We start from the raw sequence: 25472 nt of genomic DNA, 5'->3' as shown, positions 1-25472 counted from the left end.
GTCAACTGTTTCCCGACACTCCAGGGTATCTAGGTCCAGTGGCTCATTTGAGTCATAGTCTGAACTCTGTCCGCTCCCAACAACTGGTGAAGGCGAGCGTGATGCCGAACTTACGGATGCCGAGGCACTGGATGGGCCGGGCGAGGCCATGCGGGTTCGCTTTCTTTGCGCCTGCTTGGAAAGAGAGCGGCCCCTGCAGGCTGAAAGGTCCTTGTGAGGTGGAGGACCCCTCCCAGATCAGCGAGACACTATCCTTGGTCCTATCTGGGACATGAAGAGTCTCGATCGCCTTTGTGAGCGAAGCCATAGATTGTGACAGCGATAAGGCCCATTGCGGAGGATCTGAACCCCTGGGTTCGGTTACGGGGGAGGGCTCCTGGGCGCGTTCAGAGTCGCAGGCTTCGCATAATTTATTGTTCTGCGCCCGCGGAAATGCCGCCCTACAGGCTATGCATGCAGCGTAAAGGAATGTGTGTGTTTTCCCTTTCCCAGCCATATTGTTAACTGCCCTACTAGGAGCTGTGGGAGAGAGGAAAGGGAGGAGTACCCTTGGTTGCCACCTCACAGCTGGGACCGCACTTACCCGGTCCTGTGTCCCCCACACGTGCCGCATCTCCTGCTGTGAGTGGTCCTGCTGCGGCTACCCGATCGCTCTCTCTCTGGCGCGGCCTATACTGACGTGAAGCCGGGGCCTCAATTTATTCGGTGCCCGCCCAAGCCGGAGGGTGGGCCGCCGGAAGTGACATCGCACCGGGAGGGCGGGACTTCCGGCCGCGGCCTACCACCGTCCGAAGTCTAGATTTTTAAAGCCCACCCGCGACGGGGGTGGCGGCGGGCAGGACGCCGCACATTAAGGCCGGAGCCGGCGTCCTATTGGCGCCAGGTGCCGCCACCGCTGCAGTAACGTACCGCTCTACCCGTGAGGGGGGAGAAGAAGGGGGGCCAGGAAAGGGAAGGGACGCGCTGAATCCTGTCAGCCTCTGCTGACCAGCTCCGGCCTCTGGACGCCACAGGGCCCTCCCCGGCTATCACATCTACATCATCTGGCCGCACTTCTCCGCTCAGGTAGAGGGGAAAACTGAGGGGGGGCATCCAGGACGGTGCGGGCACCCTAACTCCGTCTAACCCCTTCAGGGGGTGAGGAGAGGGCCCGTCCACCGCCGCCTAGCGTTGGTGGAGCAGTGGGGGCCGCACAGAGTAGTCTTGTGCCTCTGTGCAGCCTATGGTTTCATACCTAGGGGTGGCCAGGGCTATGTCCGGCATCGTGTCCCATGTCGCGGGAGAGGATACGTGGAGGGACACTCACACGTAGTCGCCCGTTGATGGTTTGGGGAAATCAGACCCTTTCAATAGGATCCGTTGCCCCTGTCTAAACTTCATAGTAGAAGCAAGAGAGAGGGGAAAAAAAAAAAAAAAAAAAAAAAAAAAGAGTCTGGGGAAAATGGCCCAGATATGTCTCACGGTGCGGGAAAGGATACATGAAGACGATACTCAACATGTGCTCGCCCGTTGATGGCCCCTTTCAATAGGGTCCGTCGCCCCTGTCTTATCATCATGGAAAAGAAAAAGTCTGGAGAGACCCAGACACGTGTGCCTCCAAAGACACTAAGCAAAAAACTGGTTTCCGCCCGTAATCGGGGCGAGGGGGTAGGCGGCGGCGGCGGAGCTAATCTTGTGTTGTTTACTTAGTGTCAGCCTCCAGATGGCGGTAGCATACACCACAGTACCCATGTCCCCCAATGAGACGAAGGAGAAATCCCATCCACTATGCAGTAACATCTGGACCCTGCGGGTTGGATGCTGCGGAGGTATGCAGCGTCCGACCTGCAGCGTTTACTGACTGTGTGTACATACCCTCAATAGAAGACTCTCTGAGAGCAAATACAGATGGTTCACCACAAAGTGCAAGCCATTAATCAGGCTTAAAAATAAAAAGGTCAGATAAGACTTTGCAAAAAAAAATTAAAAATCTAAAGAAGCCAGCCTAGGTCTGGAAAAGCATTCTTTGGAAAGTATAAAAAGGAGGCTAGGAACGGTTTAAGATCCAATGCACACCATATTCTGTACAAACCATGCACGCAGTGTGATGGCATGGACACGCATGGGTTCCAATGGCACTGGGTCACTAGCCGGATGAATTATGAAGTGTACAGGGCTATACTTTCTGCTCAGATTCAACCAAATGCAGCAAGGTTGATTGGATGGTGCTTCACAGTACAGATAGACAATGACCCAAAACATACTGCAAAAGCATCACAGGAATTTTTTTTAAAGGTAAAGAAGTGGAATATTCTGCAATGGCCGAGTCAATCACCATATCTCAACCCCATCAAGCATGCATTTCCCATACTTAAGTCAAACCTTAAGGCAGAAAGACCCACAAACAAGCAACAACTGATGTCAGATGCACTAAAGGCCTGGCAAAATATGACAAAGGAGGAAAATCAACGTTTGGTGACATCAATGACTTCAAGACTCCAGACAGTCAATGCCTGGAAAGTATTCTTTACAAAGTATAAAAAAATGAAGATTCTATTTATGTTAAAATTAATTTGTCCAATTACTTTTGAGCCCCTGAAATGAGAAGGCTTGGTAGAAAAATGGTCGCAAATCCTAAATGTTTGACAGGGTATTTTTTATTCAACCCCTTTAACTATGAAAGTCTACAGTTCATCTCAGTTGTTTTAATTTAAATACAAAACAGTGGCATGCAGAGTCCAAATCATACATGATAAATGAAAAGTGTGGAGAGAGGTGAAAAGAATCTAAAAAAAAAAAAAAAGAACAAGAAATCATATCAAGGAGGCTGTAAGGGAATAACACTGCAGCCTATAATTTAGTGCATGTTTAAGACAAGGTGACCAGTAACATATGCAAATGTAATTGTTACCATGTTAAAGTGTCTTTAACCTTTAACAGAATGAAACTAGGAAACTGTAGAGGACCTTTTAAGATTTTTTTCATTTGTGGGTAAGGGAACAGTACAGCTGAGTTTAGCTGAGCCATTTACAAACCCTAGATAAGTCACATTTATCTCTGTTGGTCTAGGGAAAACTTTTAATTAATCTGCAGTGAGAGAGCACAAGCTACTCCAGTAAGATTTAATGACACTATGCTCTGCTCTGACAGCAGAGGGATTACATAATGCTGTGAGAACTACAGATATAAGAGTGACTCATCTCTGGAGAGGCAATGTGTGTTAAGCCCCCGTCACACACAGCGATCTCGCTAGCGAGATCGCTGCCGAGTCACAAGTTTTGTGATGCAACAGCGATCTCACCAGCGAGATCGCTGTGTGTGACACTTATCAGCGACCGGCCCCCCCTGCCGGGTATCACTGATCGTGCTGGAATGGCCCGGACATTTTTTTGATCGTTGGTCTCCCGCTGGCCAGCACGCATCGCTGCGTGTGGCAGGCGGGAGACCAGCGATCAGCGAGCTGGATGCTGGAAACCAAGGTAAACATCGGGTTTCTAAGCGCCACGCGGTGTGTACGTTAGATACCAGCGCGCTAGTGCAGGGAGCTGGTAACCAAGGTAAACATCAGCGATCCTGACAAGTTCATATCGTTGTTGGGATCGCTGGTGAGTCACTATGTGTGACGGGGCCCTTAGTACAGTAGAGCTGACAGTGCTATGAGAAGGGTTTGTAATGTGACATAGTTAAACTCAGCTGCACTTTCTAATCATGCGGGAGATCAGACCTATATTCTTACATCTTACACAATGAGAAACCTCATCTAAGCTATTGTGGGGGTGTGTGTTCATTTTCTGCTGTATTGCTGACTGCTTATGACTGGTCAACTCATACATGGAGAAGAAGTGCAACCTGCCAGTAAACACGGTCTAGTAATACCCACTAGGACGTAACAAAAGCTAAAATTCATTAGGTGCCAGATACTTTGCTAATATCTAAACAATGGGGAGGTACAAAAAAATATTAATTCTGTTCTGCAGCCACTATTACATTGTGTGTCCAATTCAACATGAAACATTTGGTGAAAGGTCCCCTTTAACTACCAAGAGAAAAAAAAAGGAAACAATAAAATGAGACTGAAAATACAGAATTTGATATGATCTCTGATCTACCTTATCCTGTAGCACATTGTTATTCTCCTGACAGTTGTAAATTAGAGGAAGACTGGAGAATATATCTGATATGCTCCTCAGACTGGATGAATCTGTAGAAGAATAAAGCACAGTGAAAAAAAAATTGGTCATATGTCAAAATCAGCTTATGATACTCAAAACTTTGAGACAATGAAAATGTCTACTTACACAGTGATGTGAGGGATTGGTAATTGTCAACCATGACATCCAGGTGGTACATATCTTTGTGTCTTTTTATGTACTCCCACTCCTCCAATGAGAAATAGACAGTGACGTCCTGACATCTAAAAGGGACCTGATGTGCACAAAAGATAAAGATTCAATGAAAAAAATAAAACCGCCAACTTTATGACCAATTCTTAGCGTGTGTCCTTTTCATTTTATATTAAAATATAACAGAAACCATGTCTTTTGGTCCTTTGAACAGTTCTTAAAATTAAAAAAAATCGTGCTCCAGGCCCTTACATTGATCTTACTGGGCAGCTTATCATTAAGCAACCAAGAATTAGAGGACAGCAATAAGAACAAATAGTCAATGGTTGCAACATCAGAAAGGTCTAATCTCTAAATGTGTTAGAGAGAACTCTACCCTTTTAAACCTAGAAGAGCAGGAGGAAGATCAGTGCACAGACTATCCAATATACTGTATATCTGCAGACAAAAAAAAAATTACAATAATGGGAGTATTGTACAAGAACAATAAAAGACATCATGTGGATTAAAATAAAAGGACAGCGCAGTTATTTCTAAGTAGTGGTCACCCTAAACATAGGTCTTAGTTTACCTAAACACCATAAATGGTGATGTACTAATGCTATTGTAGGTTGGTCCAAGCCACAAATATAGTGAGGAAATGTAAAAAAAAAAAAAAAAAAGAATGCAGCAAAGTAATTTAAGAAATATTAGGTCTATTTTTATCCATTGACAAAATGGAAAGTGAGTGAACAAAAGAGAAATCTATGAGACGTTTGTCAGACCATTCCCCATTAAGGGTTGTTCTTAATATTCTTCCCCTATCTAATACATCGAGAGGACTACGGAAGCTCAGCCTGTACTGGCTGGCAATATTGAAGGACAGAGAGGGATTAGATGGGAAGTTGAAGACCTTTTTTTAAGATATTATTGGCTCGGCATCGCCTCTGATAGTTTGGGATACAATGAAGGCCTTTTTAAGGGGAATTCTGATTAAAGAGATCTCTAGAATTAAAACTAAGAGTAGAGCCTGTACTATTATCTTCAGCAATGTGTCGATGAGGCAGGACAGCGGTTTGTAAACTCCTCAACTCAGCTTCATAGAGATGAATGGGTGGGGGCACAAAAACTGCTAAAATATCACCTTCTGGAACAGGCAGAACATATAATATTTTTATTAGACAGAATTTCTATACGGAGGGTTAGGGTGCGGGGCACCTGTTGGCCACAGTTGCTAGAGCCCAGCAGGGAACTCCTGTCATCCTGGCAATTAAGATATCGGATGGGTCCATGGTTACCAAGTCGGAAGAAATTCTTAATGAGTTTCTCCTTTTCTATTAACAATTATATTCTTCCAAATGCTGTATGACATCAGAGGCAATTGATAGCTATCTTGGCTCATTGCCTCTGCCACAGTTATCAGGGGAACAAAGGTTGGCATTGGACAAGCCTCTTACAGTGGAGAAACTAGAGGAAGCCCTAACCTCATTTCAAGCTAATAAGGCTCCATGGACAGACGGGTTGCCGGCTGAAATGTATAAAGAGGTGGGTTCGGTGTTGTTACCCAAGTTGCTGGATGTCTTCCGGGAATCCCTTAGTGTGGGTGGTCTTCCTAAATCTATGTCTGAAGAAGTGATAGGCAACAAGACTAAGTAGGGGAAGGATCTGTCCCACATGGATTCCTATAGACCTACCGTATATACTCGAGTATAAGCCGACCCGAGTATAAGCCGACCCCCTAATTTTGCCACAAAAAAACAAACAAACTGGGAAAACTTATTGACTCGAGTATAAGCCTAGGGTGGGAAATGCTCCATAGATTATTCCCCCATATGGTGTCCTCAGAAGAAGCTCCATAGATTATTCCCGCATATGCTGCCCCCATAAGAAGCTCCATAGATTGTTCCCTCATATGCTGCCCCCATAAGAAGCTCCATAGATTGTTCCCTCATATGCTGCCCCCATGCTGCTACTGCATGTAAAAATAAAAAAAATGACACTCACCTCTCCGTCGCTGGGTGTCAGATACTCACTTGTCCTGCGTCCATGGCTGCTCACCGCTATCTGCCACGTCATCAGTCAGTGACGTTCAGACTGCAGGGGGCGCGGCGCGCACTAATCACGTCACCGCGCCCTCTGCTGTCTCAAGTCACTGACCGATGACAGACAGCAGCAAGCAGCCATTGACGCAGGACAGGTGAGTATCGCTATACTTACCCGTCCTGACGCTGTCGCTTGAGCCCCAAGCTTCTCCGCGCTCTCTGCTCCTGTGTTCAGCGGTCATGTGATACCGCTCATTAAAACATGAATATGCGCATATTCATGAGTTTTAATGAGCGGTACCACGTGACCGCTGAAGGCAGGAGCAGAGAGCGCAGAGAAGCTGGGGGCTCAAGAGACAGCGTCAGGACGGGTAAGTATGACCTGACACCCCCGCCCCCTCTCCCCCTCCGACCCCCGGTGTATATGACTCGAATATAAGCAGAGAGGGGGACTTTCAGCCCAAAAAAAACGGGCTGAAAATCTCGGCTTATATTCAAATATATACGGTATTTCCCTGTTGCAGGTTGATGTCAAGATTTTGGCCAAAATGCTTGCCATGAGACTCAAAGGTCATTACTCAGTTCATGGTGACCAGACTAGTTTCATGCCTGCCAAATCTACTGCCCTAAATTTGTGACGTCTCTATTAATCTACAGGCACAGTCGCAGAATATAGAGGGGAGGGCAGTACTCTCGCTTGATGCAGCGAATGCTTTTTATAGCGTCGAGTGGGAGTACTTGTGGTCTATCACGAGGGGCATGGGTTCCGGTCCCGTTTTCCTGTCCTGGGTCAAGCTTTTAATACTGCAATCCATGTGCCAAAATTAAAATAAATGGTTGTACGTCAGAGGGTTTTGAGCTGTGTTGGGGAACTAGGCAGAGCTGCCCCCCGTCCCCTTTGATGTTTGCATTGGCGATAGGAGTTTAATAGCCAGGGGTTCTAACTAGTGGGGAGGATAAAGGGATTTGTGCATCGGTCTGTGGAAGAAATGGTGGCATTGTATGCAGATGACCTTTTGGTATTTCTTGGGGATACAGAGGATTCATTGTTAAACACTATATCTATGATTAACCAGTTTGGAGATTTTTCAGGGCTTTGTATTAATTGGTAGAAATCTATATTAAATGCCAGTGGATGAATTTCCTCAAGCATCCAAAGTGAGTCAAACGAGACTTAACATGGGGAAGGAGTTTAAATATTTGGGCATTCAAGTTTCAACAAATGTTAGATCGTTTTTACCTCTGAATTTGGACCCGCTAGACGTGAAATTCTAAGCAAAAATCAACACCTGGTGTAAATTACCATTACCAGTAGTGGGTCGCACAAATTTGGTTAAAATGTTTCTCATGCCCCAGCTGTTATATGTCATCCATAACGCCCCTGGTTGGATTCCTCTGAAACATTTTACAAATTTCAAGCTAGGTTCAGAGAATTAATTTGGAAAAAATGCACAGCTCGGATTAAATATGACACATTACAGAGGGGGAAAGAGGAGGGAGCATTGGCTGACCCTAACTCGTGGCTGTATTTTCTAGCCTCAAAATTGCAACAGCTTAAACTGCTTCAGGGGTTTTAGGGGGAAAACCAATTATATCATTTTTGGAAGCAGGTTATTTGGGGTTAAAATAAGAAGCAGCTCCCTACTCTAGTCCTTATGATTACAACCTGGGAAAAAAAATAAGCAACTCCTTGGTATTGATGGGTTGACTCTAGTTACGCCTATATGGCAAAACCCAAAGTTGTCAGAAATATTCAGGTTAGTGTGTTTGCACACGCTGCGGATTCTGCTGCAGTTCTGCAGTGGATTTGGCCGCTGCAGTTTTTGCTGCGGTGTACAGTACCATTATTCCCTATGGGAATAAAAAAACGCAGTGCAGACGGTGCGGATTTTTCCGCGTGGTTTTCCTGCGGTTTTGAAACCGCAGAAATGACATGTCAATTCTTTCTGCGGATTCCGCTGCGGTTTGCCATCTCCTCCATTGTGGAGATGAAAAACCGCAGGGCAAAACCGCAGAGCAATCTGCAGGTCTTTTGACCTGCAGATTTACCTGCAGATTTTGCAAAAGCCGCGCGGCCAAATCCGCACCCCAATCCGCAGCGTGTGCACATACCCTTAGAGGGCTTTAGCCAATGGCGACAAGCAAGGATCCTATTTATAGATCAACTTCAGTTGAATGGAGTCTTAACAAAAGTTTTCAGCAGTTAAGAGATGACTTCCAGCTACCACATAAGTACTTTTTTCAGTACCTTCTAATTGAGACACGCATGGCATAAACAGCAGTCCCTTATTCCGCTTAGAATCCATAATAATTTATTATTTTTTATGGTTGGGAACTAGGGTTGCGTCGCTGGTGCAAGCTCTAGATTGTATCAATTACTCCTTGACAAGATTATAGTTAAACATCCGTTGAAGCTTAAAGAGAAATGGGAGCAGGATGTTGGGGTAATTGACAATGAGTAGTGGGATGACATATCCTCGATTCCCCAGCTGTCCACTAGGCATAAAGGCCGTCACAGATGTATCTGCTGCATCAGGTGTATAGGACTCCCAAATTTCTGCATAAAATTGGGAGTAAGACAGGATGACTAGTGTCAGAGATGCGGTTCTGGCCCTGCCAATTTGCTACATATGTTTGGTCATGTGGTTCCATCGGGAATTTCTGGACCCAAGTCATAGACCAAATAACCACGGTGTTTAGGGTTGTGATTCCTACGCACCCTCTGGTTTGTGTCTTGCGTTTTGTGGACGGGGTTGCTCAAGATGCAAACATAAGGTTGGCACTTAAAAGAATGTTATATCAAGCCAGGAAAACTATAGCAGCGCACTGGTTGGACAGGGCGCCACCTATGTTTAGGGAATTTATGGAAAAAACGAATCTACTGCTACGTCTGAAAGATGGAGTATATCTAAAGTGGAGAGCCCTGCATAAATTCTGTATAATATGGGAGGATTGGAGAATTCACCAAGGCATGGATATTGTGTTCTTACTTGGGGGTGCTGGGTAATATTACTTGTGTTGAGCGAGATATGTCCGATTAAGGTCCTTGGTGTGATGCATATAAAATCTGTTTCCATAAAGTCCTTCCTGTTTCAAGTGAAAGCTAAAGAACTTCGAGACTTGAGACTTATCTTTCATAATGTTTATTTGCATATGAATATACAGATTGCTGTATTCAGCTTAAATATGTTGTTTAACATAATGCAATACTTGCTAATTGCTATGTGGTCTGGAACACGAAGGGGGAAAGGGGGTTTGGATGGGTGTTGTCTTTCGTTGTATGTTGAAAAATTCAGTAAAAAAAAAAAATTATCTGATTAAAAATAAATAAATCTAATAAATTTTTGGTGTGATCACCTTTTGCCTTCATCAATTCTTCTAGACACTCTTACACACAGTTTGAGAAGTATCTCAGCAGGGAGATAGGTCCAAACATCTTGGAGATCTTCTGTGGATACAGGCTTCTGCAAAGCCTTCTGTTTCTTCATGTATCCCACACAGACTTGATGTTTAAATCAGGGCTCTGTGAGGCCATGTAAGTAAGACCTTGAGATGCGTGACTAGAAGCCTCACCCAATCCGACCACAGACACGTAGCAACTAACAACACCGCTGTCCGTGGAGAGACAAGGGAGGTGATGCAGGTGCTACTCCAGGACTGACCTTGGGTAGATGGCAGCTGACCCATAGAAACGGGTAGCTGGGATGGCCCGGGGGAATGTCCAACAGATGCAGGAAGGCAGAGAAGAGGACATAAACCGCAGGTGCAGACAGGACAATCTGACGGAGAGATTAGCACTGGAGTGTGCAGCTGGCTATGCTGCCGTTGCGGCGAGGGACACTTTAGAGGAACGCGTGCGACCACTTTAAGAAAGAGGAAGTGTGCGCGCACGCTTTTAGCACAGTGCCTGGAGACCTGCTAGGAGTGCGTGCACCCCGGGCAGCAGCAGACCCAGACGTAGCCAGACGGGAGCCTTGGTGGTGAGTACACTGATGTCTCTGCATGGAGAGAGGACTGCAGGCAGAGATGCGGGCACTACAGGCCATATCAACACTTCCAGGACTCCTTGTTGTTCTTTACGCTGAAGATCGTTCTTAAGCAATTCAGGACTGGGCCATATTCCCTCGTTACTGTCAAGGAATATTTTTGAGCTTTATAGTACATGGTGCTTTAAATGGCTCTGAAAAAAAATCTCTAGTTGAGAGACTATTAATTTTTGCCTCGTTTTCAGGTTACATGGAGCTTAATTTTTATATTCCTTTTTTCCTGATATTGGGAAAAATGTAAAAGTTTAGGAAATACTTTAAAAAATTTTTATTACGACCACAATATCTGCTAAAGACAACATTTTAACCCCTTGCCGAACATGGGTCCTTCAGTTTTTGAATTTCCGTTTATTGCTCCCCTTCTTCCAAGAGCCATAACTTTTTTATTTTTCGGTCACTATGGCCATGTGAGGGCTTGTTTTGTGCGGGAAGAGCTGTACTTTTGAACACCACCATTGGTTTTAACTTATCGTGTACTAGAAAACATGAAACAGGGATTTTTGTGATAAACTCACCGTAAAATCCTTTTCTCCGAGACGCTCATTGGGGGACACAGGTACTGTGGGTGTATGCTACTGCCGCCTGGAGGCTGACACTAAGTGAAAAAAAGAGGTTAGCTCCTCCTCCGTCGTATACACCCTCGCCCTGATCGCGGGCGGAAACCAGTTTAGTGCAAAAGCAGTTGGAGAACAACAAAATCAGCCTTAATGCAAGTAACAATATATCTAGAAAATAACCACCTCAATGTCAACGAAAATGCACTTTAAATAAACAAGAGCCAACTGGCTATCAGGGTGGGTGCTGTCCCCCCCCAATGAGCGTCTCGGAGAAAAGGATTTTACGGTGAGTTTATCACAAAAATCCCTGTTTCTCCTTCGCCTCATTGGGGGACACAGGTACTGTGGGACGTTCTAAAGCAGTCCCTGGGTGGGAAGTTGACTTACCGATCCAAGCTACATGCACCTCCTGTCTAAAGGTGCGCTTGGAGAATCCTTCTACCTAGGCTCGCATCCGCTGAAGCCTGAGTATGGATATTGTAATGCTTGGCAAACGTGTGCAGGCTGGACCAGGTTGCTGCCTTGCAAACCTGTTTCCGTCGAAGCCTGGTGCCGAAACACCAGAGAGGCGCCCACTGCCTGAGTAGAGTGTGCTCTGATCCCTGCTGGAACCGGCGCACCTCTGATGCGGTAGGACTCCTGAAAAGTCAAACGAATCCATCTGGCAATGGTCGATGTCGAGGCAGCGAGTCCCTTCCTGCGCCCCTCGGGGAGCACGAATAGCTTGTCTGTCGAAAGGGAGCCGTCCGTGACACGTACCTCCTGAGGGGTCTTACTAGGTCCAACGTGAGCAGAGCCTTTTCCACGCGGTGTACCGGTGCTGGACAGAATGAAGGCAAAACAATATCTTCATTAATGTGAAACGAGGAAAGGACCTTTAGCCGAAAAGGGAGGAGCTGGTCTGAGAACCACCTTAACCTTGTGGAAAGTGAGAAACAGGGCTTGGCAGGATAGAGCTGCCAGGTCCGAGACCCGCCTGATTGATGTTATCACCACAAGAAACACTACCTTTCAGGAAAGGTATGACAAGGAGACATCCTGTAGCGAGCTCAAATGGCGCTTCCTGCAGAATGCCTAGGACCAGGTTAAGGTCCCAGGCATCCAGGGGCACCCTATAGGGAGGTACCAAGTGGGAGACTCCCTGAATGAAAGTCTTTACCTGTAAATTGGCCGCAATTCTGCGCTGGAACAGGATGGATAAAGTCAATATCTGTCTCCTGAAAGAGCTCGGGGCCAATCCTGAGTCTATGCCAGACCGTAGAAAGGCCAAGATGTTGGGGATAGAGAATGTCAGTGGAGGATAACTGTGGTCTCGACACAAAGAAAAGAACACCTTCCAGGTGTGATGGTAAATTCGCGCCAAGGTAGGCTTCCGGGCGCTAACCATTGTAGCCACCATCTCATGCCCAAACCCCGCCTGGGTCAGAATCCAAGATTCAACAGCCATGCCGTCAAACACAGGGCCCCTGAGCTCGGGTGCAAGATCGGGCCCTGGAAAAGTAGATCTGGGTGCTCTGGCAGTCGCCAAGGAACGTTGGCGAGCAGCTGCACTAGATCTGCGTACCACACTCGACGGGGCCAGTCTGGGGCCAGCAGAATCGCTGAAATCCCCTCTGTTTTGATTTTCTTGATGACCCTCGGAAGTAGTGGCGGCGGGGGGAATAAGTATGGGAGGCGAAACTGATTCCATGGCTGAACCAACGCATCCACGGCGATCGCCTGCGGGTCTCGTGACCGAGCGACAAACATGGGCACCTTGGGGTTCACCCTAGAGGCCATCAGGTCTACATCCGGTGTTCCTCACCGTTGGCAACTCTGCTGGAAGACCTCAGGGTGCAATGAACATTCCCCGGATGCAAGACACTGCTGGCTGAGGAAGTCTGCCGTTCAATTCTCCACGCCCGGTATGTGGACCGCCGATATCACCGAGTGGTTCCTTTCGGCCCAGTGAAGAACGTGCCCTACCTCGTGCATGGTCGCTCTGCTGCGGGGTGCCCCCTTGATGATTTATGTAAGCCACCGCCATGGCGTTGTCCGACTGAATCCGGACGGGGCGACCTGCTAGAAGGTGCTGAAACCAGCCAGATCGCTCATATTTACAACAAGTTGATCAGGAGGTGTGCCTCCTGCGGCGACCACCGTCCCTGGGTCGTGTGGTGGCGAAAAACCGCTCCCCAGCCGAGGAGGCTGGCATCGATTGTGACTACCAACCAATGGTCTGGGAAAAAAGGTTTCCCCTGAAGCAGTGTGGAACAAACTGTTCACCACTCGAGTGACTGACTGACTTGAGAGGACAACCGGCACCGGTGACCGAGCGTGAATGGGTTCTTGTCCCAGGATGACAAGAGGGCGTGCTGCAGGGGGCGGAGATTAAACTGGGCGAACGGGATCGCTTCCACTATCTTTCCTAGTATCCTCATCCCGAAAACGTATGGTGTGAGGGACTGGTCGGCGAAGCATCTGGACTCCCTGCTGGAGCGCTAGGGCTTTGTCTCGAGGGAGAATTACCAACTCTTGGCAGGTATCGAAGATCATCTCTAAAAAGGCAATCCTCTGAGCTGGGACCAGGGATGATTTCTTCATGTTGACCAACCATCCTAAGCGGGAAAGAGACACTTTCCTCGCATGCCTGAATTGAAGGGCCCTTGACCAAGAGGTCGTCTAAGTAAGGCAAAACGACTATGCCCCAAGAGTGCAGGATGGCCATGATGACTGCCATGACCTTTGTGAACACTCTGGGAGTGGTGGCCAGCCCGAAGGGCAGCGCTGCAAACTGGAAATGTAAACCGCTGATGGCGAAGCGTAGAAATCTTTGATGCGGAGGGGACAATGGGGATGTGCAGGTAGGTGTCCTGGATGTCGATAGAGGCCAAGTATTCTCCCTGCCCCATGGCCGATATAACTGAATGGAGAGACTCCATCCGGAAATGTTTGATCCTAATAAATTTGTTCCGGAGCTTTAGCTCCAAAACAGGCCTGCCCGTCCTGTCTTTCTTGGGGACCGCGAATAGGCTGGAATAGAAGCCATGAGCTTTCTCGTGCTCTGGTACGGGAATAATGACTCCGTTGTGCTGGAGTAATTCGATGGCTCCTAGCAACGCCCTTGCCCGGGTCTCCCCTTTGGGAAGACAGGAGAGAAAGAATCGCTTTGTGGGGTACCTGACAAACTCTATCTCGTACCCTGAGGACACCAGCTCTCACCCATGAGTCATGTGCGACGGTGACCCAGACGTGGCGAACCAGAGTAGGCGGCCGCCTACTTTGCTGATGTCGCCTAAAGAATGCCTCGAATCATTTGGCTGAGGCTCTCTAGGACCTGGTTCCCCTCGACCTGGGCCGTGGAGCACGCAATCTCCCCAACGGGTTGGCTCTGACACTTGTCGATCCCTATCCTGGTTGGGGGCGACTTGAAGCGGCGGAATTGGCCGCTGTAGTCCACCCGGGGTTGCCTGAAACTGGTGGCGAAACGGCGGTTTGACCCTTTGTTGGGGGAGAAACCCGCTCTTCCCTCCTGTGGCGTCGGAGATGAGCTAGTCTAACTTCTCTCCGAATAGGCGGCTGCACTGATAAGTTAGGGAAGTCAAGGACTTCCTGGGGGTTGAATCGGCCTGCCATGTCCTTAACCATAAGGCTCTCCTAATGGAAATAGCATTTGCGGCAGCCAGTGCCAGGCAATTAGCCGCATCCAATGAAGCATTAAGTAGCCATAGCGATCTGACTCGCGATCTCTGATACCTCTACAGGTAGTTCCCTATCCTGCAAGGTTCTGTTCAATGATTCAGACCAAGAAATTATGGCCTTGGCTACCCACGTTGCCGCGAACGAGGGAGAGAGTGCTGATCCTGACGCTTCAAAAACTGAGCAAGCCAAGCTCTCTATGAGACGATCAGTGGGGTCTTTAATAGGAGAACCACTAGGTACGGATAACAGGGTTTTAGAGGCCAAGCGTGACACAGGTGGATCTACCGTTGGGGATTCCGTCCAATTTTTAGAGATTCGGGGCAAATAGATACCTTGCTTCCAGCGCCTTCTGGCCTGAGAAACGCCTGTCTGGCTGTTCCCTGTGTCGTTGCACTATGTCCTCAAACTCTGGGTGAGTGCAAACAACTCTATGCGGCCGCTTAGCTCGCTTAAATGACACCTTATGGCCTGAAGCCAGGGTGGAATCATCCTCAATCCCCAGAGTCTGATTGACGGCTTTGATGAGGCTGTCCACTGTTTCTCGACACCCCGGGGTACCTAGATCCAGGGGTTCGTCCGAGTCAATCTGAACTTTGCTCGCTCTCGACTGCTGGTTAGGGAGAGCGAGAGGCAGAACTCACGGATGCCGAGGCACTGGACGGGCTGGGAGACGCCGTGTGGGTTAGTTCCCCCTGCGTCTGCCTGGAGTGAGAGCGGCCCCTGCAGGCCGAGGCTCCTATGAGGTGGAAGACCCCTCCAAGACAGGCGAGTCACAATCCCTGCCCCTATCTGCTCTCGTAAGTGACACCACAGACTGCGACAGTGATAAGGCTCATTCTGGAACACTGGGCTTGGTCGCAGGGGAGGGCTTCTGGGCGCGTTTGGAATCACAGGCTTCGCATAATCGCTTGCTCTGCGCCCGCGGGAAAGCGGCCTGACAAGAGATGCATGCAGCGTATAGGAACGTGTGCGTCTTCCCCCTTCCCGGCCATATTGTGACTGCCAGGAATCAGTACTGTCCTGCTGGGGGGGGGCACTCCTCGATTATACGTAGTGTGGCCTCGGGGGTCACACTTACCCCGGTCCTGTGTCCCCCACGCGTCTTTGCCGAGCGCTGCTCCTCTCTGCGATGCGCGCACTTCCGCTGTGAGTGGGCCGACAGAGGCAGCCGTCCTTTCCCGATTGCGGCCTACCCTGGAGTGAAGCCGGAGGCTCAATTCATTCGGTGCCCGCCCAGGCCACGGAGGGCGGGCCGCCGGAAGTAACGCTGCGAAGGGACTTCCGCCCGCGGCCTAACACCGGCTGAAGCCGCGGGCTGGATTTTTAGCGTCCGCCCGCCGCAAACCAAGGAAGCGGCCGGCGTCCGCACGCTGCCAGGGAGGGGAAGGGGGAGCGTGAATATGGACCTTCGCGCGCTGCCAACCGCATGAAGCTAAGGGCTCCAGCCCTCTGAATGCTGCCGCAGGGCCCTCCCAGCCACCCCATCCATGACGACTTCGCCGATCAGGTAGGGGGGCGATATCCAGGACGGTGCAGGCACCCTAGCTCCGTCCTCCTTCCAGGGATGAGGAGAGGGAACGTCCGCCGCCTTGCAGCACCTCCGGCTAGCGTTGGTGGAGCAGTGGGGGCTGCTCGGACTGTCTTGTGCCTCTGTACAGCCCATGGTTTCAATACCTAGGGGTGGTCAGGGCTAAGTCTGGCATCATGTCCCACGTCACGGGAGAGGATACGTGGAGAGACACTCGCACGTGCTCGCCCGTTGATGGTTTGGGGAGTCTTCATAGAAAAAGGAAAAAAAAAAATCTGGAGAAAACCAGATGTGTGTGCCTCCAACAGACACTAAGCATAAAACTGGTTTCCGCCCGCAATCAGGGCGAGGGTGTATATGGCGGAGGAGGAGCTAACCTTTTTTTCCCACTTAGTGTCAGCCTCCAGGCGGCAGTAGCATACACCCACAGTAGCTGTGTCCCCCAATGAGGCGAAGGATAAAAAAATTCCACTTGCGGTGAAATTGTAAATTGTCACCGATGGGTGGGATTAGCGACGCAATTTCGGTAAGAGTAAATGCTGCTGTCAGAGGTTAACTTAACTAGTTAACAGCTGCTGGTGGATTGCGATTCCACCTGCGGCTGTTGCGGGTATATATCAGCTGTATAGATCAGTTGTCATGTGCCCAGAAAGGTGTGAGATCAGTGCCGAAGCCTGCACAAAACAGGAGGAATCCGAAATGGGCTTACTATTACGTCCAATGTTGGAAAGGGGTTAAATTGCTACAGCGACAGGGCTAGAAACAGCAATTCAGACTGGAGGTGTGTTTTTACTTTTGTTTTATTACTTATGCCTTTTTCTATTTTCTTTTTTATTTATTCAACTAATTTATACAATGTGCCCCATATGTGGACTTAGGACCTTAGTTGCAATTCAAAATATTACAGTCTTTTTATTGGTGATTTAGTTTGATGGTATATTAGCCCCAGTTACAGGGGAATTTTAGCCTCCTGCTTACAAAGCAGGGTTGATTGCATCTCCTATGGGGTACTTCACACATAGCGAGATCGTTAGCGAGAGATAGCTGAAACGTCACAGATTTTGTGACGTAACAGCTACCTCGCCAGGCGGACCACACAAGACCGGGGACCCAGCACCCAACTGCATCTCTCATGATGACAAAATGCTGCAAAAACCTTAAAGAACTTCTGGTCAAAAACCATTATGTCCCACCAAAACTCAACCAATATTGATCTAAGGTATCTGTAATCGGGTGTAATAGTGATAATTATACTTATGTTATACATCATGCTCATGATGCATTGTTTAACTCTAGAACATTTCTGCTGCACTTTTTTCCATTGGGACCTATAACGTTGTTACATTATATAATCTTACAGGCATCTGTCACTTAGACATTGATTTCTGGTTGTCGTTCTTTTTACATACACGTGTGTTTTAGGCAAATTGTTAAATAAAGTGTATAATTTTTCTGCCAAATATAACTCCTTTTGGTTTTATTGCTATATACAATTTTAAAATCTATAAGATTGGTCTCAATGATCAGAAAATCTTTGTGTGTAAAGACAGCTTAACCCCTTTCTGCCAGCGATCTGCCACATGACAGTGATGTCCCCCCTGGGACAATGTAAAAAAAAAAAAAAAAAAAAAAAAAAAAAAAATTACCTAAGGCTACTTTCACACTTGCGTTTTTTTGCGCTGCGCACCGTGCGCAGTGTAAACGCACATAAAAAACGCATTATGCGTTTGTATGCTTTTTTTTGCGGGTTTGGGTGCGTTTTTTGCGCATACATGCGCATTACCATGCGCACCCATAGACTATAATGGGTGTTTGGCTGTAAAAAAACGCATTGCGTGAGCATGCGTCTTTTTGGGGGCAAGTCGGACGCACTAAAAATGCAACAGGATGCATTTTGTGCGCCCGAGCACACACTACAAAAAAACGCATGCGCATACAAACGCATGTGTATGCGCATCCATGTAAAAGATAGGGGAAAAAAAAACGCATGCGTTTTTTTGCACTAAAAACAGCGCAAAAAAATGCAAGTGTGAAACCAGCCTAATTTTTTTTTTTTTTTTTTTTTCCTAAAAATGAAAGTACACATATTTGGTATCGCCGCGTCCGTAACGACACGACCTATAAAACGGTCCCATTAGTTAACCCCCTTAGTAAACTCCTTAAAAAATAAAAAACAAAGCAAAAAATAATGCTTTATTATCATACCGCCGAACAAAAAGTGCAATAACGCGCGATCAAAAAGATGGATATAAATAACCATGGTACCGCTGAAAACGTCATCTTGTCCCGCAAAAAACGAGCCACAATAGAGCATCATCAGTGAAAAAATAAAGCTAGAGCTCACAGAATAAAGCGATGCAAAAATACTTTTTTTATATAAAATTGTTTTCATTGCATAAAAGCGCCAAAACATAAAAAAAATGACATAAATGAGGCATCGCTGTAATCGTACTGACCCGAAGAATAAAAAAGCTGGTGGAAGCGCACCCCCAAAAGAAATTCTTGAAATGCTGGCTTTTGTTCATTCTGCGTCAAAAAAAAAAAAAAAAAAAAAAAATCGGAATAAAAAGCGATCAAAAAATGTCATGTGCCCGAAAATGATACCAATAAAAACGTCAACTCTTCCTGCATAAGACCTCACATGACTCGGTGGGTCAAAATACAGAAAAATTATAGCTCTCAAAATGTGGTGATGCAAAAACTATTTTTACAATAAAAAGCATCTTTTAGCGTGTGACAGCTGCCAAAAATAAAAATCCGCTATAAATAGTAAATCAAACCCCCCGTTATCACCCCCTTAGTTAGGGAAAAATAATAAATTTAAAAAAAAATGTATTTATTTCCATTTTCCCCATTAGGGTTAGGGCTAGGGTTAGGGGTGTGTTGGGGTTAGGGTTGGAGTTAGAATTGGGGGGTTTCCACTTTTTGGGCACATCAGGTGCTCTCCAAACACAACATGGCGTCTGATCTCAATTCCAGCCAATTCTGCGTTGAAAAAGTCAAATGGTGCTCCTTCCCTTCCATGCTCTGCCATGCGCCCAAACAGTGTTTTGCCCCCACATATGGGGTACCAGCCTACTCAGGACAAATTGCAAAACAACTTTTGGGGTCCAATTTCTCCTGTTACCCTTAGGAAAATAAAAAATTGGGGGCAAAAATATCATTTTTGTGGAAGAAAATATGATTTTTTTATTTTCATGCCCGGGCGTTATAAACTTTTGTGAAGCACTGGGGGGTTCAAAGTGTTCACCACACATCTAGATAAGTTCCTTAGGGGGTCTAGTTTCCAAAATGGGGTCACTTGTGGGGGGTTTCCACTGTTTTGGTACATCAGGGGCTCTCCAAAGGCAACATGACACCCGCAGACCATTCCATCAAAGTCTGCATTCCAAAACGTCACTACTTCCCTTCCGAGCCCTGACGTGTGCCCATACAGTAGTTTTCTACCACATATGGAGTATCAGCATACTCAGGACAAATTGGACAACAACTTTTGGGGTCTAATTTCTCCTGTTACCATTAGGAAAATAAAAAATTGGGGGCAAAAATATCATTTTTGTGGAAAAAATATGATTTTTTATTTTCACGCCCGGGCATTATAAACTTCTGTGAAGCCCTTGGGGGTTCAATGTGCTCACCACACATCTACGCATGTTCCTTGGGGGGGGGGGGGGGTCTAGTTTCCAAAATGGTATCCTTTGGGGGGGGTTTCCACTGTTTTGGTACATCAGGGGCTTTCCAAACACGACATGGTGTCTGATCTCAATTCCAGCCAAAAAGTCAAATGGCGCTGCTTCCCTTTCAAGCTCTGCCATGCGCCCAAATAGTTGTTTACACCCACATATGGGGCATTAGCGTACTCAGGACAAATTGCACAACAACTTTTAGGGTCCTGTTACCCTTGGAAAAATAAAAATTAGGGGTGAAAAGATCGTTTTTGTGGAAAAAATATGATTTTTTAATTGTATGGCGGTACGTTTATAAACTTCTGTGAAGCCTTTGTGGGTTCAAAGTTCTCACCACATATCTAGGCAAGTTCCTTGGGGGGTCTAGTTTCCAAAATGGGGTTACTTGTGGGGGGTTTCCACTGTTTAGGTACATCAGGGACTCTCCAAACGTGACATGGAGTCCGATCTGAATTCCAGCCAATTTTGCACTGAAAAAGTCAAACGACACTCCTTCCCTTCTGAGCTCTGCCATGCGCCGAAACAGTGGTTTCCCCCCCCCATATCAGGTATCAGCGTACTCAGGAGAAATTGCACAATAACTTTTGCAGTCCAATTTCTCCTGTTACCCTTGGTAAAATAAAAAAAAGTTGGACCTGAAGTAATTTTTTTGTGAAAAAAAGTTAAATGTTCATTTTTTTTTTTTTTTAAAACATTCAAAAAATTCCTGTGAAGCACCGGAAGGGTTGATAAACTTCTTGAATATGGTTTTGAGCACCTTGAGGGGTGCAGTTTTTAGAATGGTGTCACTTTTGGGTATTTTCTATCATATAGACCCCTCAAAATGACTTCAAATGTGATGTGGTCCATAAAAATAAAATGGTGTTGCAAAAATGAGAAATCGCTGGTCAACTTTTAACCCTTATAACTTCCTAACAAAAAAAAAAAAAAAAAAAATGTGGTTCCAAAATTGTGCTGATGTAAAGTAAACGTATGTGAAATGTTACTTAAGTTTTTTGTGTGCCACATCTCTGTGATTTAAGGGCATAAAAATTCAAAGTTGGAAAATTGCAAAATTTTCACCAAATTTCCATTTTTTTCACAAATAAACGCAAGTTATATGAATGAAATTTTACCACTAACATGAAGTACAATATGTCACGAGAAAATAATGTCAGAATCACCGGGATCCATGGAAGCGTTCCAGAGTTATTACCTCATAAAGGGAAAGTGGTCAGAATTCTAAAAATTGGTTCGATCATGAACGTGCAAACCACCCTTGGGGGTTAATAAAAAAAAAAAAAATATATGAGAACTAAATTTCTTGTTAAATTGAAAAATAGACTCCTAGGTTGAGTATTTCTTTACCAACACCTTGACACAATCGGTTCTAAACCGCTTCTATCTTCCGATTAGGGTCCCTGGCTCACTCTGACAGCCAAGGACTCAACTGCTTCTTATTAGATAACAGAAGTTGAGTTAGTGCAGTGATGTCAAAAGACGTTGCTGAAAACTCGAAGACGCCAGTCACCTTTTAGGTTTACGACCTCTACATAGAACAATTCAATTCTCCTCCATAAACCTCCCTCGGGGTGCTATGTAATGTCCCAGAGTTCCTGACAGCACTCACCTCTCCAGTCAGCAGCTCAATTATCTTATTGGCGAGTTCTAAGATCTTCTGCGTTTCCAATCTTTCATTCATTGGCGAGAGAGTTTGAGGTTTTGTGATGGGAACGTGTGTTTTGCTCCACGCTTCGTCAGATATTGTCTTCACTATTAAGTAAGCCTTTGCAAGGAATCAGGATTTCAATTTAAACATGCATTGCATCTTTTCGGTCACAACCACTTTTTTTTTTTCTTTTTCTTGTTTATTACATAAAAGGAGGACGCTCATTCCCAATTATTAGCTCTTGTACACAAGGCGGCAATCACCCAATGAACAAACAAAATGCTTATTCATCAACTGATCAGATAATTTGTGCAGCATAGGAATCAGATATCGGAATCACATCGCTCTGTTAAAAAGGGACAACCTGATGCAGTATTGGGACAGAATGATCATATTAATATCCCCATCAGTTTTCGTGGACCCGTTTCAGATGGGCTGACTTAGGCCTGTGGACAAGCGCTCATCGACTATACAAATCAATTGCCACTTGTTTCCTAGCCTGTTTACATGGAAACTGATGGGAATTAAATGATGGTAATATGATCACTCTGTCCCCATACAGCTATATGTTGTCAATAGCAGATCCCACAATGGGCGATAGGCTGCTGATAATGATTTATATGCCGGTCTCAATGATCAAGCATTTTGTCACGTGTTGAATGATCACTGGCATCTTTACATAGGCCAATGATTGGAAATTAATGTTCTTACAAACTCGTTTGCCAATTATCTGCCCATTCAAGGCTGTGCGCACAGTGAGGCAAAAAATAATAATGGCAGAAACATCTAAATGGGTCTTATAGGTGTGTCATTATTAGTTGCAATTTTAAGGGATAATATGTGACATAATTCCCATATTTCTGCACTGATAGTGAGTAGATTGAAGGTGGTTATATCCTGAAGAAGTGTGTACTTCGAAATGCATAGCTTAAAAACCGCATCTATACAAACTCCTGGCATTGGATCTTCAATCTACTCACCACCAGGAGTGTGGAAATATATCTTTGTTTTCTCTCCCAAATAATTCCCAGAACAGAAAACATGCGATATTTTCCCCCAAATCCCTCACCTCTCCAGTAAGCAGGTAGATAATTTCTAGGGTGAGGTTCAGTATCATCTCAGCCATATGATTTCCATTCTTGTCCATCCTTGGTGACCCTACCATTCGAAAACTCAAGTAGAATTCTGTATTTCAGCAACCTAGAGAAAATAAAACGGGGAAACATTTACAGCTGGAAGACGTAAAGTATAAGTGTCTCACAGAGAACTACACTTATCAGGCTATGAAGACACTAATACGTTCCCACGTTCAGGAAATTCTGCGGATTGGACTCTGCGTACTGCGTGCCAAAGCTTAGCTTAGATGCTCCAATTCATGCTGACTCACTGCATATTATATATACAGATATACACATATACATACACATACAGCTCTGGCAAAAATTAAGAGACCACTGCAAAATTTTCAGTTTGTCTGATTTTTCTCTTTATAGGTATATTTGAGTAAAATATAAATTGCTCTTTTATTCTATAAAACTACTGACATGTCTCCGAATTTCCAAGCACTAAGTTTTGTATTTATTTTCAGAAAATGGGAAATGATCAAAATTAAAGAACCAGTGCTTTCAAACCTCAAATAATGCTAAGAAAACAAGTTCATAATCATTTAGAAACAACAATACTAATATTTTAACTCAGAAAGTGTTCTGAAATCAATATTTTATGGAATAACCATGATTTTAAATCACAGCTTTCATGCGTCTTGGCATGCTTTCCACCAGGTCTTTCACACTGCTTTTGGGTGACCTTATGCCACTTCTGGTACAAAAATTTAAGCAGTTCTTCTTTGATGGCTTGTGACTATCCATCTTCCCCTTGATTACATTCCAGAGGTTTTCAATGGGGTTCTAGTCTGGAGATTGGGCTGGCCATGACAGGCATTTGATGTGGTGGTCCTTCATTCACACATTGATTGACCTAGCTGTGTGGCATTGCGCATTGTCTTGCTGGGAAAACCAGTCCTCAGAGTTGGGGAACATTGCCTGAGCAGAAGGAATCAACTGTTTTTCCAGGATAACCTTGTATGCGGCTTGATTCATACATCCTTCGCAAAGATTAACCTGCCCAATTCCAGCCTTGCTGAAGCATCCCCAGATCATCACCGATCCTCCACCAAATTTCACAGTGGGTGAAAGACACGGTGGCTTGTACGCCTCTCCAGGTCTCTGTATAACCATTAGACTACCAGGTGTTGGGCAAAGCTGAAAATTAGACTCATCAGAGATTACCTTACTCCAGTCCTCAATGGTCCAATCCTTATGGTCTTTGGCAACCTTCAGCCTGGCTCTTCTTTGCTTCTCATTGATGAAAGGCTTTTTTCTAGCTTTATATGACTTGAGCCCTGCCTCTAGGAGCCTGTTACGAACTGTTCTTGCCGTGCACTTCACCCCAGCTGCCATTCCTTTTGTAGGTCACTTTATGTCATCCTGCATCCTGTGGTTGCTGAGTGACATTCGATTAAGATGACGGTCATCCTGGTCAGTGGAGAGTCGTTTTCGCCCTCTGCCGGTCTGTAGCTTTGCTGTCCCCAATGTCTGCTGCTTGACCTTGTTGTAATGGACTGCCGTCTTAGAAATTTTAAGGATGAAGGCAACATGACGCTCACTGTATCCCTCTGCTAGTAAAGCCAGAATTGCGCCCTTCTTTTCTTCACTCAAGACTTTTCTTTTCAACTCCTTTGTCATGGTTAAAAATTATTTTTTCATTCCTATTACTTTGGGATATTACTAGCACTTGTTTTGCCATCCAGCTTGTCCTATTGCAAGAGGATTCTGAACCCTCTGCAGTGTGTATCCTATAAGTACATCACTCAGCTTTCCACACAGACTTCTTACCTCTGCTCCTAGTACTCACTCGGTATGTCTTTCAACTAACCCCCTGCTTTACCCCAGTGTTATTTATGACCTTGTTTACTAAGGTTTGATCATATGCATCTGGTCCAGTCTTAATTGTCTGACCAAGATGAGCACAGACCACTCCTCTCGTCACACCTGAATGCACTTTGTAGCACATATATTGCGTAGCACAAGTCTGCTAAGACTTTAGTCTGCAGTGTGTATCCTATAAGTGTGAGATATGAATTAATCCAGAATTGAACCAGAAGGGAACTGAAGGCAACTGGATAGTCACTGTAAACAATGTTTGTTTGTTTTCACCCTGACCCCTATAATCCTTCACTTTCTGCTAACCCCCCCTAATTCCTACACCAAGCAAGGAACTGTTCCTCTCTTCTTCAATCCTTCCCATCCATCTTACCTCTTCCTCAGATCTGTTTCTCAACATACAATCCTCTCTCTCCAAAAACAGACAGCCCCATCATGCCCTCTCCTGCTACCACTCTCTCTGCTCCTCCTTACTGCTGGCGAGATCTCTTCAAATCCTGGTCCTCTCCACCACATTCCCACAGTCATTTCTATCTCCCATCCACGATCAATCACAACTTTCCGTAACCTCTCCAACCTTATACCCATTCGCCCGGCCCCAGCTTCCCCAGTCCCACTAACAGGAGCTCTGTGGAACGCTTGCTCTGTTTGCAACAAACTTTCTTTCATCCATGATCATTTTAATACTAAAACTTTCCTTCCTCGTTCATTACTGAAACCTGGCTCACCCCCTCTGACACAGCCTCTCCTGCTGCACTCTCATATGGTGGATTCCACCTTTCCCACACGCCCCAGCAGCAAGCATGGTGGAGGAGTTGGTTTTCTTCTGTCAGATAAATGCTCCTTTACCCCAATCCCACTTACCCTCCTTCCTTTGAGGTGCACTCTGTGCGCATCTACTCCCCCTCCAACCTCCATCTAGCTGTCATTTACCACCCCCCAGGGCCAGCCACCACCTTCTTTGACCACTTCACCACCTGGCTACTTCATTTCTTTTCCACTGACATCCCCACTATTATCATGGGCGACTTAAACATCCCC

The 25472-nt window shown here is 45.9% G+C and overlaps 1 protein-coding gene across 2 annotated transcripts in view; it reads right to left on the bottom strand.

Annotated features, from left to right (window-relative positions):
• Positions 1–22710, bottom strand: part of LOC141073600 (gastrula zinc finger protein XlCGF66.1-like) — a 72069-nt gene extending 49359 nt beyond the window's left edge. Inside the window, exons 1-4 of one of the 2 annotated variants that reach the window (XM_073560891.1) lie at positions 22559–22710; positions 21451–21606; positions 4278–4404; positions 4089–4180 (exon numbers count right to left, since the gene is read on the bottom strand). In XM_073560891.1, the coding sequence (XP_073416992.1) occupies positions 4089–4180; positions 4278–4404; positions 21451–21606; positions 22559–22654 (471 nt within the window). In that variant the 5' untranslated portion in view covers positions 22655–22710. The remainder of the gene's footprint in view (positions 1–4088; positions 4181–4277; positions 4405–21450; positions 21607–22558) is intronic. The other variant, XM_073560892.1, reaches the window with a different exon arrangement.
• Between the last annotated feature and the right edge of the window lie 2762 nt (positions 22711–25472).

This window comes from Dendrobates tinctorius, unplaced genomic scaffold, assembly GCF_039654945.1.
Source record: "Dendrobates tinctorius isolate UK_male_01 unplaced genomic scaffold, ASM3965494v1 ptg000308l, whole genome shotgun sequence".
NCBI classification, from domain to species: domain Eukaryota; kingdom Metazoa; phylum Chordata; class Amphibia; order Anura; family Dendrobatidae; genus Dendrobates; species Dendrobates tinctorius.
This window is presented reverse-complemented; position numbering and strand designations above follow the sequence as displayed.